The sequence below is a fragment of the Ascidiella aspersa genome, chromosome 4, assembly GCF_963924565.1.
Source record: "Ascidiella aspersa chromosome 4, kaAscAspe10.2, whole genome shotgun sequence".
NCBI classification, from domain to species: Eukaryota; Metazoa; Chordata; class Ascidiacea; order Phlebobranchia; family Ascidiidae; genus Ascidiella; species Ascidiella aspersa.
In genome coordinates this window covers 14,059,902-14,074,623 of record NC_139450.1, presented here as the reverse complement: position 1 = coordinate 14,074,623, position 14,722 = coordinate 14,059,902, and the positions used below count along the sequence as shown (strand labels likewise).

The 14,722-nt window shown below is 36.3% G+C and overlaps 1 protein-coding gene across 1 annotated transcript; it reads left to right on the top strand.

The window, feature by feature from the left end:
* Positions 1-960: 960 nt before the first annotated feature.
* On the top strand, positions 961-12,587 carry LOC146148050 (GRIP and coiled-coil domain-containing protein 1-like). Its single transcript, XM_083387154.1, has 16 exons — positions 961-1,082; positions 1,455-1,582; positions 1,654-1,717; positions 1,956-2,143; positions 2,348-2,437; positions 3,359-3,487; positions 3,742-3,933; positions 4,523-4,704; positions 5,133-5,356; positions 6,302-6,405; positions 6,673-6,858; positions 8,022-8,221; positions 8,776-8,878; positions 9,486-9,622; positions 11,086-11,151; positions 11,999-12,587. Exons 1-16 carry the CDS (start codon positions 995-997, stop codon positions 12,153-12,155), a joined length of 2,238 nt encoding a protein of 745 aa, XP_083243280.1. The 5' UTR covers positions 961-994; the 3' UTR covers positions 12,156-12,587.
* Positions 12,588-14,722: the final 2,135 nt, after the last annotated feature.

Sequence of the window (14,722 nt, the reverse complement as noted above, 5' to 3'; positions counted from 1 at the left end):
ACAGACAATAAGCCTTGGTTCGACTCCCTGCTTTTTGGCGGATAGCCAATACCGGTGGCGGTACACGTAGCATTCTATTTGTAGTAAGTTAGTCACACTTGGCTGATTTTGTAGTCTAGCTGTGAGCTTGTTGTTTATTGTCTTAAAAATTTAAATTTTGGCGCTGGTTAAGAATCCTACCACAACGCATATATTATTAATAAATAATGAATATAATAATGCTTGACCCACCCAAACCGAAACCCAAAGTTTCCCAGATTATTGCAAGCCAGTCTACATTTCATGGAATTTTTCTTGGCGCTCTTTCACTATTGTACGTGAAAAGTTATGCAAACAAATAATAATATTACCGCTTACCACAACGCTTATTGTTTGGGTTAGGGTGCGGGTTAGCGTTTGGGTGGGTCAAGTAATAGTATGTTTATTATTAATAATAACTTGACCCACCCTTAACCAAAAGCTAACCCGCATCCTAACCCAAACAATATGCGTTGTGGTATGCGGCATTTAAAGAAATTTTTTTTTATTAATTTTTACGTACAATAGTGAAAGAGCGCCTTTTTCTTCAGAGATATTATAGGTGTGCAGTGCCAAATTTTAAGGTGTGGCTATCTTGCATATATATGAGGTATTTTAAAAGGGCATTTTATAAAGATGTAGGTGATGTGCTAACTCGGTGTGCACACAAATTGTAAAAAAGTGCTGCTGTAAACAAAGACCACCACAGATTGCAGACTGCCACAGATAATGCTTGTTTAACACCATGTCATTGATAGCATAATGACAAGGAATGTTGGCACACCAGTATTAGGATGTTTCAGTTATATACAAGTTGATAATTTGCTTCTTATTGCCTACTTATGTTTTCTTAATCCTGCCTTGTATGGTATTATAATTTTAGTGTTGCAATTTATAAATTCATGTTTTTATTTTTAAGAATTTTTTTAAATATGTAAGGCCACCTGTGTGGTGCACTATTTAATCTAATCCTATAATGTTCAAGTTTGGCAAAAATGAAGATTTGTTGGCAACTATTGACAAGCAGAAAGATCAAATTCAACGGTATGAAAGCCGTTTGCGGGGTAAGTTACAAAGTAAAATCATTTTTACAAATCTCTGCAAAAATTTGATGTTTTTTTCTTATTTTTTGTGATAACAGTTGAACCTTGTAAATTAGTCCACCATGTTTTAAGCAACTTGTGTTAGATGTTTAAAAAAATATTTACATGTTATGCATCTCATACTATTTATTACCTAAAAAAAGATTATGTTTTTTCTTGTGACCATTTGCAAACTTCTGGTTTTTTGGTTTTGTAATCACAAACCATAGAGCTGAGCTAATCCTTTTTTCAGTTAAAACTTTGTCCGAAGGTTTCCAAACACAATTAAAAATATATACATTTGTATTGTGTATATATATAGCACAATCTAAATTGATGCATAATAATGTTTAGACATTGTGCAAGCCTACAAGAGCTTGCAGAAAGAAAAAGATGCTTTGGAAGTGAGCATGAAAGCTCTTACTTCAGCACCATCACCTCGAATAGATCGTGCAAAAAGAGCAACAGACCTATCAAGAAGGGTGTGCTTCAAATTATTGTGTTTATGTTGAGTTAATTTTTTTATTTAAAGTTTGCCTATATTTTTGTTAAGGGGTCCAAAGATGTAGTTGAAAAACCAGACAATGATGAAAGTGTAAGCAATGATGAAGGGTGTGGTAAGTAACTTAAATGATTAAATGGGTTTAATATAAATGGTCATCAGAAACTTTTATCATCAATTATCATCACAAATACACTGATCATTATTCAAGAGAAAACATGTTGTAGGATTTACAAATATTGAAAGAGATTTTTGTTGTAATAAACTGTTTAAAAACAATGACTTTTTTCATCTTGTAAATTTTTTTTAGTTTTAATTTGGTAATAATGCAACCAATGGTTATTTACGTAAAGACGATGAAATTGAGAGCAAATCTACAAGGAGTGAAAAAGAAGAGCTAAGTGAATCAGATGAGGAAGAAGACTCGCATGTGCAGCATCTGAGGTCCCAGATCTATACTCTGACCACTTCCTTATCCACTGTAACAGAAGAGAAGGCAAAAATAGTAGCAACCTACCAAGCTGAAAAGAAAAAGATGAAGGTTGGGTCACCTGCCTTTGTAATAAAATGTTAATTTTGATAATTGTTTTTATTTCACTAAGTAATTTATTAAAACTAAGTTTGGCAGCGGTAAATCTATTATAAAATATTAGTTTTATAATATATACTGTTATAATATAAATGTTTACTAATGTGTTTATAAAACTTATCTATTTTAATTTAAAAATATAACATTGTTATACAGCAAGAGCAGGAAGTTTCAACAAAATTGCTGAAAGAAGAAAATGAAGCTCTCACTCAAAAGATAAAACTCCAGGAGGAAGAGCTTGAAAGGGTTAGAATAACAGTGATTCCCAGCCATTTTAGTGTGATGGGTTGTTTGATGGCTTGGCTATATATCCCCTAATGAAACCAGTTAAACTGCTAGGGTGGATTTAGCATTTTATTTCAGGGGTCATGACAAATTTCAAAGATAAAGCCACAAAGTTATGCCATAACATATCTTTAAGCAAGCGACCCTTTGAAAAGCTCTTGTTGTTGGTTAAACTCCGGCTAAATATTTGACTTTAGCGAAAAGATGAGGAATAAATGTGTGGTTATTTGGTTTAATTAACAGATTTTTTTTAGATTTCTTTAGTTTCAACAAATAAACAACATTGTAAAATGCATTTATAGTTTAATATGTAAAACTTGATTACAGAGTGCTATCAAGTGAATGACTTTGGGTCAAGGTCATATCCTTTTTATCCCAGGTCATATAATATCCTGTAGCCTAGTTTTTTAACTGCCCTAACTTTGCTAGGACCCCCAGCTGGGAAACCACTGGTTTAGATAAATCGTATAATACACCAACTACAATTCCGCATTGGATTTAACACCAACTACAATCCCGCATTGGGTTTAAACTCACAACCTTGACCATGCCAAGCTCTACAGAATTATATCTTTTAGGCCTTAGGGAAACAAAAATGGGTTGTTGTCTTGTTGTCTGCTACATTTGATCATATCCTATAATATCATTGCCAATGAGATAAGAATGCAGCAGGTTATTGTCATACACCTGTGTAGAAATCCACCGCTGGGTAGTTATAATTTATTGCCCGAAATGTGATAGACTAAATTTACTTCGTAGTTAATTAATTATTATCAAAGTTTACTGTTTCTCAACACAACTAAAAAAAAACCTACATCTCTGTTCAAATCTGATATGAAGTTTACTTTTGTAGTTCACATAACAGTTTACCTTTGATTTTAGATTAGAGACAAAATTCGTGTTCAGCAAACAGACCGTGAGCAGGAGCAAGCGACTCACTCCATTATGCTGAGGGAGATACAGCGTATGCTAAACGACGAAAGAACAAAGAACGACAAGCTGGAAACTGTGGTACATTTGTAGATTATATTGTTTTCCCTTTCTGTCATTTTATTCTCAAGGATAGCGTTGTAAAAATAAATCCTGAACAGTTTTATAGTAGATTTTAAACATTGGCAACGATTTTTATTAAAATGAACTCTAATTCATTACGTTCCCGCCATGAAAACTTGTAATTGAAAAACAAACCATAAAAATCGTAGGCAGTTGGTTACGATTAATTTAGGTGATGCGATTTGAAAGCAGATTGTTGTTTCTTCATTTAGGTAAAGGAATTACGGAGTATGGCTCAGCATGCTGGCCAGGAAGCACAGCACAACGAAGACTACAAGCGCAGGGTTCGTCAGCTCGAAGAGGAGCTGCTCGAAGTGAGAAAAAGGCTCAAGTCGGCCGAAAAGGAGGCCAACACCCCGTCGCCCCTCCTTCTGCAGCTTCAGAATGAAATGGAACAAATGAGGGTAGGGAATGTTACTTTCCAAACGGCACAGCAAGTTTTGTCCTAAAGTCGTGTAGAACATTACCTTTTCGCCCTTTTTACGTTTTATTGATTACGCTTGTTTAACAATGGCGTCATTGGGTATCAGGTAGGTCAGCGGACGTAATTTTATCAAAAAAGTTGGACATTGGTATCGGACTAATAGGAAGTACTGAATATCCCTGGACTATCTTAGTCAATTTTTTTTATTGTTGGAAGAATACTTCGTGTTATAAACTAAGCTCTTATTAATCAGGGTCAGCGTATTGTATGAGATAACAAAAAGCTTCAAACAATATGGAACAAAAATAATTTTAAATGGACTATTACCAAGCAGCAGTAAAGATACCAAACCCAGTGTATGTTTAATTTGAAAAGCTATTGATTATTGAAAAGTTTGAAAAGCTATTGAACAACTTTAATTAAACATAGCAAAATATTTTAATCTGCTTGATGGTTTGGCTCACTGTTGAATGGACACTTGGTAGTACAAAACTCAGTGGAATATAGTTTGTTATAAGAAGCCGTTTTCCTTGCAAAGACAGGAGTTTATCAATCGATTTGTTTTTCAGCTAAACCATAACAAGCAGCTCCAGCTCGAGCGCCATCGCGTAGAAGAAATGGAGGAGAGGGAAAAGCGAATCGCGAAGAATGAAGAAGAACGCGTGGCCGATCTCGAGAATCGTCTGGTGCAGATCTCCAACAAACTGGGAATGTATGATGGATCCAGACAGAAGGATCAGCTATCAATTCAGTAAGGAAAGCTTTGCATACCGTGTAACATCATTTAGTTTACTATTTGTGTACTGATTCAATTATCACTGCTTTTCGCTGGATCGTATTAGTGTCTAGTATAAAATGCGTCATTATTATTATTTATTAAATTCATCAGCAATAGGGTATATAAAATGGATACATGTGCTATTTTTGTCGAGCCGATACTGTTCGTAATCAGGCTGTTTTCTCTAGCATAACGTTTATTCGTTTTACAGTTTATTACTACTGCGGTCTTATTTTTTTCAAACACTTTTTTAAAAATATCTTAATCGCACATTATCGCTAACACCGTTGTCTCATTAAGTTAAAAGCAGCTTCCTTAATCGACCTGCTGTGTGTTAAAACCAGCAAAAATCAGTTAGCGCCGCAGAAAAAACTCTGTTTTAAACTTGTTGCCTTGAGCAGAAAGCTAAAGGACCGCATCGCCCAGCTCGACGTCGAGAACACCTTGCTCGCCAAGCAGCTGGAAGCGGTCAAGGAGAGCGAGAAGGAAGACCTGAGCGTGGCCGCCCTCAAGTCGCGCCTCGAGGACTCGCTAGACCTGGAAGGGCTGAAGGACCAAATCGTCAGATACCAGCATCTGCTTAAGGAGGCTGCTGCCAAGAGCAATGAACCCGTGGACCTCAGCGGTAATTCCTCGTCTTGCGCTTTTAACGTATTCCGTAGTATGTCGCGTGTGCAGTGAAATCGAGGCGTGACAAAGGACAAGGCGAAATTTTTAAAGTCGCCCCTGCGCTGTGCAAATATTTTTAATGAAATCCTTCCGTGCGTCAATAGGAAACAAATTTACTAACGCAACCAATAGGGATGTTGTGACTAATACCAAACTTTGACACAAAATGGCTCTTTTTGATTATTTTAGGTTGAAGAAACATTAACGTATTTAGTATGTATATATTTATAAAGTTGTTAAATTGTATTATAAACTTCATCAATATCATAACAGTTTGGTATATAAAGTTCAGTTGACCTGATTTTAAGTATGATGCGATATTCTGGTGTTGTATGATTCTACGACAGTTATTTTATGTCATTTTAACAGTGATCGTCCAAGGGTTTCCATATTGTAAAACGACTAGGAATTTTTTTATTCTTTACGTTAAAAACTATTCAGTTAGGCAATGGTTTGCGGAAAAGTAGTTTTAAAGTTCTTAAATTTCTAATGCTTTCCATACGATACACACTGAACAACCTGTTCTGGGTAAGAGTGAATTTTAAAGTTTATTCCAAGACTCTTCAATTCATGTTTCAATTGTACTTGTCCTTGTTTTAACGCTGTTAGTTTGTTATCATTATCGCTTTATGACCTACAGCAACAAGTACCACAAAACATGACATATGCCAGCTTGGTAAATAAATTACACCTAACTATTCTGAACATTTATAACTAACGATATAGCAATAAGGTACAGGACTTTGCCTTAGGAGGCGTGGGTTGCCCCAATGCACATTTAAAACCCTAAATCATGTAAAAAGACTCATGGCATGTATTCTTTAGTCATTTAGTTTTTAAACTGTTAATAGTGCGTTTTAACCTTCCATAATCATAAATATTGATTGCCACTTGGTTTCAGATGTTGTCAAATCCCTTCAGTCCGATGGTCAGGATTATCAGCGGCTATATCTTGATTCCCAGCAACAAATGTTGGAACAGAAGGAGGAATTCGAAAGATACAAGGTAGTACAAATAGATCTAGCCTAGTTTTGCAGGGAATACATTAGTGAGCATTACTGAATTATTTTTTAATCAAAAATAGTAACGACTGTCAGCTTTCTAGGTGATGTATCCTTTAAATAAAAAAAGTGTTTTTGCTACTTTATTCCATCTCTCGTTCGTCATTTTGTTACAAGCTGGTATGAGGTTAATTTCAATGAAACACAAATACCAACTAAAGTGAACGCAAGTTCTGGGAGATTTTCGTTTCATCAAACTCGCTATTCACAGACTCGTGCCCAGAACGTGCTGAAGAACATGAAGGGTTCGAACCTCACTCCAGGGGGAGTGGGAACTGGGGGAGGAGGGAACAACCGGGAGCTGGAGGAATTAAAGAGGCAGCTCCAAGAGGCAAGGGAAAGGCACTTCCATCTCCGTGTGCGTTGCGACGATCTCGAGGAGAAGTCGGCTCAGCTGGTATGATCGCCTCTTTGAATTTCTTGATTTGTTAACTCTATCGTTTTGCTCATGGTCACTGAATAGTGGTACTCAATTTGTACCACAATTATCACAAGTGGTAGACGAATGAATTTTATGTCGTAGCCGAGCAGCTTGTGGGCCATGCGATTATCACGAGGTCGCAGGTGCATTTTTGTCTCTGCCACGAAGTTTGTAAATCTTTGATCGCCATGTGCGCGACGAGAGAGGTTTTTCCCTTATTATTTGGGTTTTTCTCAACATATGGTGTAACTGTTAATCCAAGTAAGAATGGGTACTCTGTAACCATGTGGTTCTCAAAGAGAGTAATTAGCATAAGGTATTACGTGATCGGGAAAAATACATACAGTGCTCCTAAGAGAATACAGGTTGGCTGAATCGTTACTAACCGCATATAACAACTCTTCCGAATTTAAACCTACCAGCGACAATAACACACATTAAAAGTACTGCCGTTAGCTTCGCAAGTCAAACTTAACCCAGTAGGCCCTTTTATGCTTTATTTCGGATAAGACTTACGTTGAACCTTGTTCAAAATCTTCAAATAACCTAATGTTAACAAATGAAACATTTTTTTTTTTGGATACTAACTTCTGAATTCGTGTGTTTCGAGTGTTAACCGAAACCTATGAAATCAATTTTGTGATTTTAGGACCTTATTTTATTTTTAAATAGCCTTCCCAAACTTGAACCAGATACAACAATTAAAATCGTTGTATTATTTGTACCGAAAATTCTCCATTAGATCATTCTAACTTATCACGTGTAATATAGCGTATACGCATAATCTTATTAACGTCCAGATTAGATGTACAACAATGGAAGGATGTGATGCGGCTTTCCTCCAATAACACATACCGTCATTACACAAAGACTGTTGTTAAATGAACACAAGATAAATTTTATATAGCGAACTTATTTTGAAGGGTTTGTTTGTTTAACTTTGTTCCATTTACCTAGATTGGGTTAACGGGCCCCAAATGGTTTCCGATCCCACTTTACGTACGATATCTCTTTAACTTAGTACTGCATATGGCACTTAAAAAAAACCTAAAAAATAAGTCTTGCGAGCCTAAAATTAAGCGGTTTATAAATACGAATATCCGGGCAAACCGAAGTACCGAACTGCGTCCTACCCGCAGGTGGTGCAGCACAAGCAAGACATGGACAAGCAGGCAGCCGTCCATCGTCAAGAGCTCGACTCGGCCCGCGAGAAGCACACCCACCGCTTGGCAGAGGTAGAGCGCGACATACGGTCGCAGCGCGAGAGAACTGTCGCCATGCTCGCCGATAAAGACAAGGAGATCAAGCATCTTAAAGCCTACAGCGCAACCTTCAGCAGGTAGGTGGTCGTTTGCGTTTTCTCAGCCTGATGGTTTTACTTGCTATCGAGCAGGAAGGTTCGATACCCTTTCAGTTGTGATAGCAATGCGTTCAGGTAAACAAAGTTGCACTTAGTCTTGGGTGAGTTTTATGATGGATACGTTTATGTGGACAGTCGACTGGCCGACTAACATATATCATGCATTTTTTTGGGGGGGGGAGGGCTTTAGGTCTCCAATATTTTTTTATTTTTGTAATAGATAAAAAACGAACACTCTTAACGAAACCTTTAACGTATTAAACAAAAATCTGTACCGTTACTTGACTAAGTCAAAATAAGAGGTGGTGCCTAAGCCGGATATCGTTTTCGCTTCTGTTTTAATTCTCTTTCACAGAAAATACCAAGTTAATTATTTTTCCTAAACCAAAGTTTACAAGTCCTGTAGCTGTAGCCAGTTGAAACTGAAATTCAAAAAGCTATGTTATTTAAGTTTTGCACGAGGAACATTTTCGCTCGTTGAGGCGTATTACCTCAAGGGGTTTCGTTCCATCTAACCAGTTTTGTTCACGCAGCGAGTATCAGATGGGCGGCCCGCATGAATACGAGAGGCACTACAGCTTGGTCGAAGACGGACAGGATCCCACCGAAGAATCGGTGTCAGAAATTATGAGCAAGGTATTTACTGGTCGTCAGTAGCTATTAACGCTTGTATGTAATGATAGATAACGTTGAAGATTTTTAATGATTTTGTGCTATGAGAAATGCCAGTGTGGCCGATGTCGTGAGTTCGAACCTCACCACACGCTAGATTTTTTCAGCCTTGCCTTGCTTGCAATACAGTCCTCATTAGGCAAACTTATTTTGGTAATAGTCTTTCCAAAGGCACCCGTAATGTTAACAGTACTTCTTTAGCAAGGCTAGAACACGATTCATGCCCGTATGAGTTCCGTGGCTTAGTAACATTTTTTATATGTTTTAGGTTTGAGTATATACTAAAAATATGGTTAATTTTACTAAATACCTGCGAATCGAAATTTTAAGACCCATGGATCGAATATTAGTTATACAAGCGCAACAGTTAAAACGGTCGCTAATACATTAATTTAAGTACAAACTCTTTAAAACCATTCGATGACTACCAGTGTTTATGTGAAGTGCATGACTATGCTATTTTACTTAACATAGTCAATAGTCACGCACTCACGCGAAACAAGGGTCCTATTTTTTCGAATTTTTCTTAAGTACTTAGTTATTCCGGTTTGTATTGTTAAAACAATTTCAGGGTTCGGTCCACGAATCAAACATCATCCATTACGTGGAGCAACTTGCTCGCAAGGATGTAGCGATCAACGCAATTCGAAGGCACAAGAAGCAACTCGAGTTACAGATTCGACAGCTTCAGGACGCTAACATCATGAAGTACGACGGTTTGTTCTTTTGGACACGTTTAGCTGCACTTCTAAGCAGTAGCGTAGCCAGCCAAAGTTTGAACTTTTTTTGTTTAGCTTTTTCTATTGTATGAACTGCCGTATCGAACACAAATAAATATGCAAGCAAACCGCTTTGGGCAGCAAATGACTGAGTGTTTTAACGCTATACTCAAAAACCATTCAAAGAGCAAAAACAAAATTATTAAAAAGTAGTAAAACTATACATACATTAAAAAGTATGACAAACGTAATAACTACATCGTTTGTGACGTAATAATTGAGATGTGGCATGTCTGTAATCGACTGGCGTGTTTCAGGATTTTTAATTGAAGTATCAATTTCGTTTGCTTAGCAGCGATAAAATTCATGTTGCTTAAACCTGTGCTTCTCACCCGTTTTACCATGAGCCATATTTTTGTAAAAAATATCCGATGGATCACTTTGCTGATCGGGCACCTCATGAACGCAACTAGTTGATGCTGTGTTGTTTTTTATTACGTCTAACGACATGTCAACCGTATTAAATCTTCATTAGAGCAATATTACGGTGCACGCGAGCCGGCAGAATTAACCACCCAGGTCTAGTTTATCGCATTAGGTTATGCTTTATATCGTTGTGTAGTCCTGATTTGTCCAATGGTTTTGAACAGTATTTCATTTTTTTTACTATGATTTGCAATTAGCCTATTTCTTATTTGGATAACATACTAGGTCATAATTGGAAATTTTCTGCAATTATTATATCTTGTATTTCAATTGTTTACACAGCATTTTTCTAAAATAACCAGCGTCATGTTTTTCTTTGGCATTTTTATCTCTGTTTGTCTTTTTTAAATGACAAAAACATCAATTAAGCAAATAACTGATTCGTGTTCGACAAACATCAAAATTATGTGTTTGACGACGCCAAGACACTAATGCAGTACTTCATACAACAATATGATGTTTAAATCAATGTATTTCTGATAGGTCAAAATTTGTCAAAATTTCAATTTTTCAGGTAAAAATTTTCAATTTTTTTGGTCAAAAAATATTCGCCCTAGTCATTATATACTCAAGACAAGAGTGTGTTGACATAAAAGTAATGCTTAATCTTACCTAATTGTTAATTTAAGCAACTGAAATGTTAGTGGATCTAAGTATTTTTTGTGGGGGGCAATAAATAAAACAGGGATGGCGACACAAAGTTATGTCAAAACGTATCGTATTTTGTATATTTAAACGACGGAAAACACTGGCGTACAGTTTAAAAAGTGCTTTTGTAGAGTTTAAGTTGTCTAATTTTCATTTTCGAGGGTGCGATAAGTTGCACGACGCATTCCTTCAACAAGACGGGATAAGACGCACTAGAAACATTATATAGGTTCGTTATCAGAATGCTAAAATATTTATTCGTTAGGTTAATAAATCCTTCTTTGGTCCAAGCTCTTGAATCTTGATTACTTTCTTTAGGGACGAGCGAAATGCCCAGGAACTGGCAAAACTACGAGAGAATATGATGGAGTACGAAAGAAAAACGTAAGATAGACCGGTATTTACAGATTTTAATCGTCTATTGGTTTATGTTGGTTTTCCGCATGATGTCGGCACGGAGCAATTTTAGCGCATATTATTCAACATATATAATAATTTGTTACGGTTCGGTAAAGCAAGATCATGGTTTTTTGATATTCAATTACCGAAAGTGTCCATCTAAAACTAATTGACACACTTATTTATTTTGCATTTGGTTTAGCCCGGGATATTTATATGTGAACTGTTCATATTTGTTCTGACAAAAATTGAACTCGAATATAAGGTCGAATATTATAGGCTCAATTGCAAGTAGTATTTCAGCGGTCTTTTCTAGCGCGTTCAGCCGTAAACACAATATGAAGTACAGGGTTATAATATATAACACTGTGCTAAATCTGAAAAGCCGAAAGTGTTTACACAACCCCCCAACTTCGTTGTGTGTATGTTCGGGAGATTGGGCCCGAATGGCTCCTAATACCACAGGTTTTCTGCTTGGTTGAAGGTTGAATCAGGCGGAAATACAAAACCAGCGTTTATGCAAAGTTCAACAGTAGACGCGACAATTGACACTTTTTGTTACGATGCCCTAGAATTTTCTACTGTTTTGACGGAGCAGTAATTTTGATTTTTCCTCTTGGCTAACAACGCAAATAGTCACCGGCATTTATTTTTAGTTTAGCGGTTTGCCTGTAAATAGTAATAAAACCTAATCCGTTACGTAATTATTACTTTGGCTCACTACTCAAATTTTCTGGAATATCCTGGTTTATCGAAACGAATTTTTTTTTTATTGTTAGGAGTTTATCGCAGATTTCTAGAATAAAACAATAAATCAAACACTTTTACGTAGGTTACGCGAAAGCGCCAACATGGAGTATCTTAAAAACGTCCTTTATCAATATCTAACGACCAGCGATGCTACCGCTAGACAAAGGATCATGGTTGCCATAGTTACCATCCTTCAGTTCAGCCCGGAAGAATGCAGGAAGGCCGGTGTCCGAAGATAGCGTCTTCAATTTTGGGATCTTTCCTCTGTTCTATTTATTCTGTATGCGCGAAATTTCATAAAACTGTTACGAGTCACAAAGCTTTGCGTCACTTTATTTCAGCGCCTTAGAAACCGGTTTTATTCGTCACGTTTAATCTTGTTTCCAGCCACATGTGGCATGGGGTCGACGCAAATCATTTGATCTCAGTAAATGCGTTTGCATTCACATCCCTTTTTCTTATCAATTGTACAGTGGTGAAAACTATTTGAAGCACTTGTTTTTATTCATATGCATCGTGGCTTTCAGAATCCATTCGGTGTCAAGGTTAACATGCCTTGTTTTATTATTATGCGTCGCTTATGTCTTCGTATGCAGATACTGCGTGTTACAGTTTACCTTATTGTTTCGCTATTAAGATCATATTTTTTGTAAAAATGGTGCAAGATATGGGTGTTACTGTCTTCTTTTGGCAAGTTTGTTGCATTATAAGGCAATCGTAGGTTCACTAGTAAAGTAAATTCCTACATTATTCAAATCGGTAGGTGTCGGATGCGCGATATCACATTTAAGGACTTCTGGTGTTAGGAGGTTTAGTCTTATACAGTTAAGTATAACATATATAACAATATAACAATGTCTTAATTACAATCAAATATAAAAATCATTTGTAACCATAAAACGCAATAGAACAATGGTCATTTATATTTGTTACTTTATACAAACTTCATATTATAATATAGTTTTCATGTGAAACTCATATGAAAAATAAAACCTTCCTGAACTTTAAATGTGACTGATGAATTGTACTTGTACTAGGTGACAACCGTTCAGTGTTAAACGGTGATAAATTGCTGGATTTTCAAATTCAACCCGTTTCGTTTGTGGAAAGCCGACCTTTTGTGACCTCACTTTTTCAAATTTTACGCCGATGCTTTCAAGATGTTGCTATTTTTCGATTTTAAATTGAATTTGTTCCAAAATCCACAGGATCCAACAATTTTACTTTGAACATGTCATATTCTCTGCGTGTTTTGTTCAGTTAAATTACGCTTTACTTAGAATTGCAAGGAAATACAATACGGCCATTGTTATGTGGCTGATCCTTGTCAAATTTCCCCGCCATGACATTACTCACACAAGGGCGATTTCGCAGCGCACGTTTTGTCGTTTTCATGTACCTGGCCAGGTTTTTCTTGTCGGTTCAAGTGACCCAAGCGCATCAACGATAGTAGGGCCTCTTGACAATTTCTTTTTTTCATTGGGAATCCTTACTCGGCAAATTGTGCAAACAATTGCACCTGCAATCGGGCACGGTCAAACAAAGAGTGGGTTGTGTGTTTTTCGTTACATGTTAACCAGCGCGTGAGACATTTCTTTGAAAACTAAAAGCTATTAAAAAATGCCCATTTTGTTGTCCGGCCGCCGAAAGACTTTTGTGCGCTAGAAGTAAAAAAACGGTCTTGCGCTACACATGCCGGAGCCAATGCCACAATCCTTTTTACAGTTTATTCAAAATGAAGAAACTTTTTCAGTTATTTATGTTTTTTTCACTTTGGAATATCAGAAACAAAATAAATGACCACTTTAATTGCAGTTGTTTTTCACGGTAAGTCAGGGGTTCCCAACCTGTGGACCATCACATTAACTGAGTATGTAATAACTCAATAATGTACTATCATGTTTATTGGGTGTTGTATTTATATTATTTTAACATTCTAACTACCGGTTACTGTAAAAATAAGTTTTTTTAATTAAAATGACGTTCCACAATTTTTCCAAATATTGAAAAACTAGGGGGGCCATTGGTTTCTCAAAATTTCCAAAGGGGTCCACGGTGAAAAAAGGTTGGGAACCCCTGCGCTAAGTAGTTGTACGTTTTAAACCTTCAATTGTTTACTTTTCTGTGTTGAAATTTACTTAAACATTCATTTCCTGTATCTGTGCAATGCTAAAAAATCACACTTTCTGTTTGTTAAATATATTATTTTTTTCGTCTTAAGAGTGGAAAGACATGTGCTTCTAAAGTGCCATGCATCAAACTCTCAAAATATACAAATTATTAACAAAAATAAAGTTTCAGTGTTATGGATTTTTAATTAAAAAAATACAGTCGAGAGGTACATGGAAAAAAATTGTTCATTAGGTTTTACTATAGCACTGAATATGTGATAATAGAAACCAAATTGAACCTTGCAAGATAAAAGTCGACCTTTATTTCTCATCAATAACAGCAGAATACTCTAGAAAAGCTAGCAATTAAGGTCAGACACTATTGAAAGATGTATAATTTGTATATGTATATATTTTGCCAGCAAACTAAATCTTCCTGTTTTAGTTTAGTTTGTTAAAGATTTAATATGGCTGGTAATTTGAAAACATGAGGAATTTTTATACTAAATTAACAGTTCCTCAAGTAACGTTTTGTTTAGTCATGGCCGTGACTATCTTGTAGGGCTTGAAACAAAATTTTGCCAATAAACACAGATTGATTAAACGTGTTTTTGTCGTTAGCTATTCGCGGGAAGTTAAGTTCGAAAGACCTGTTTATGAACACAGAGTATGTTAACCTAGCCTATATGACTACA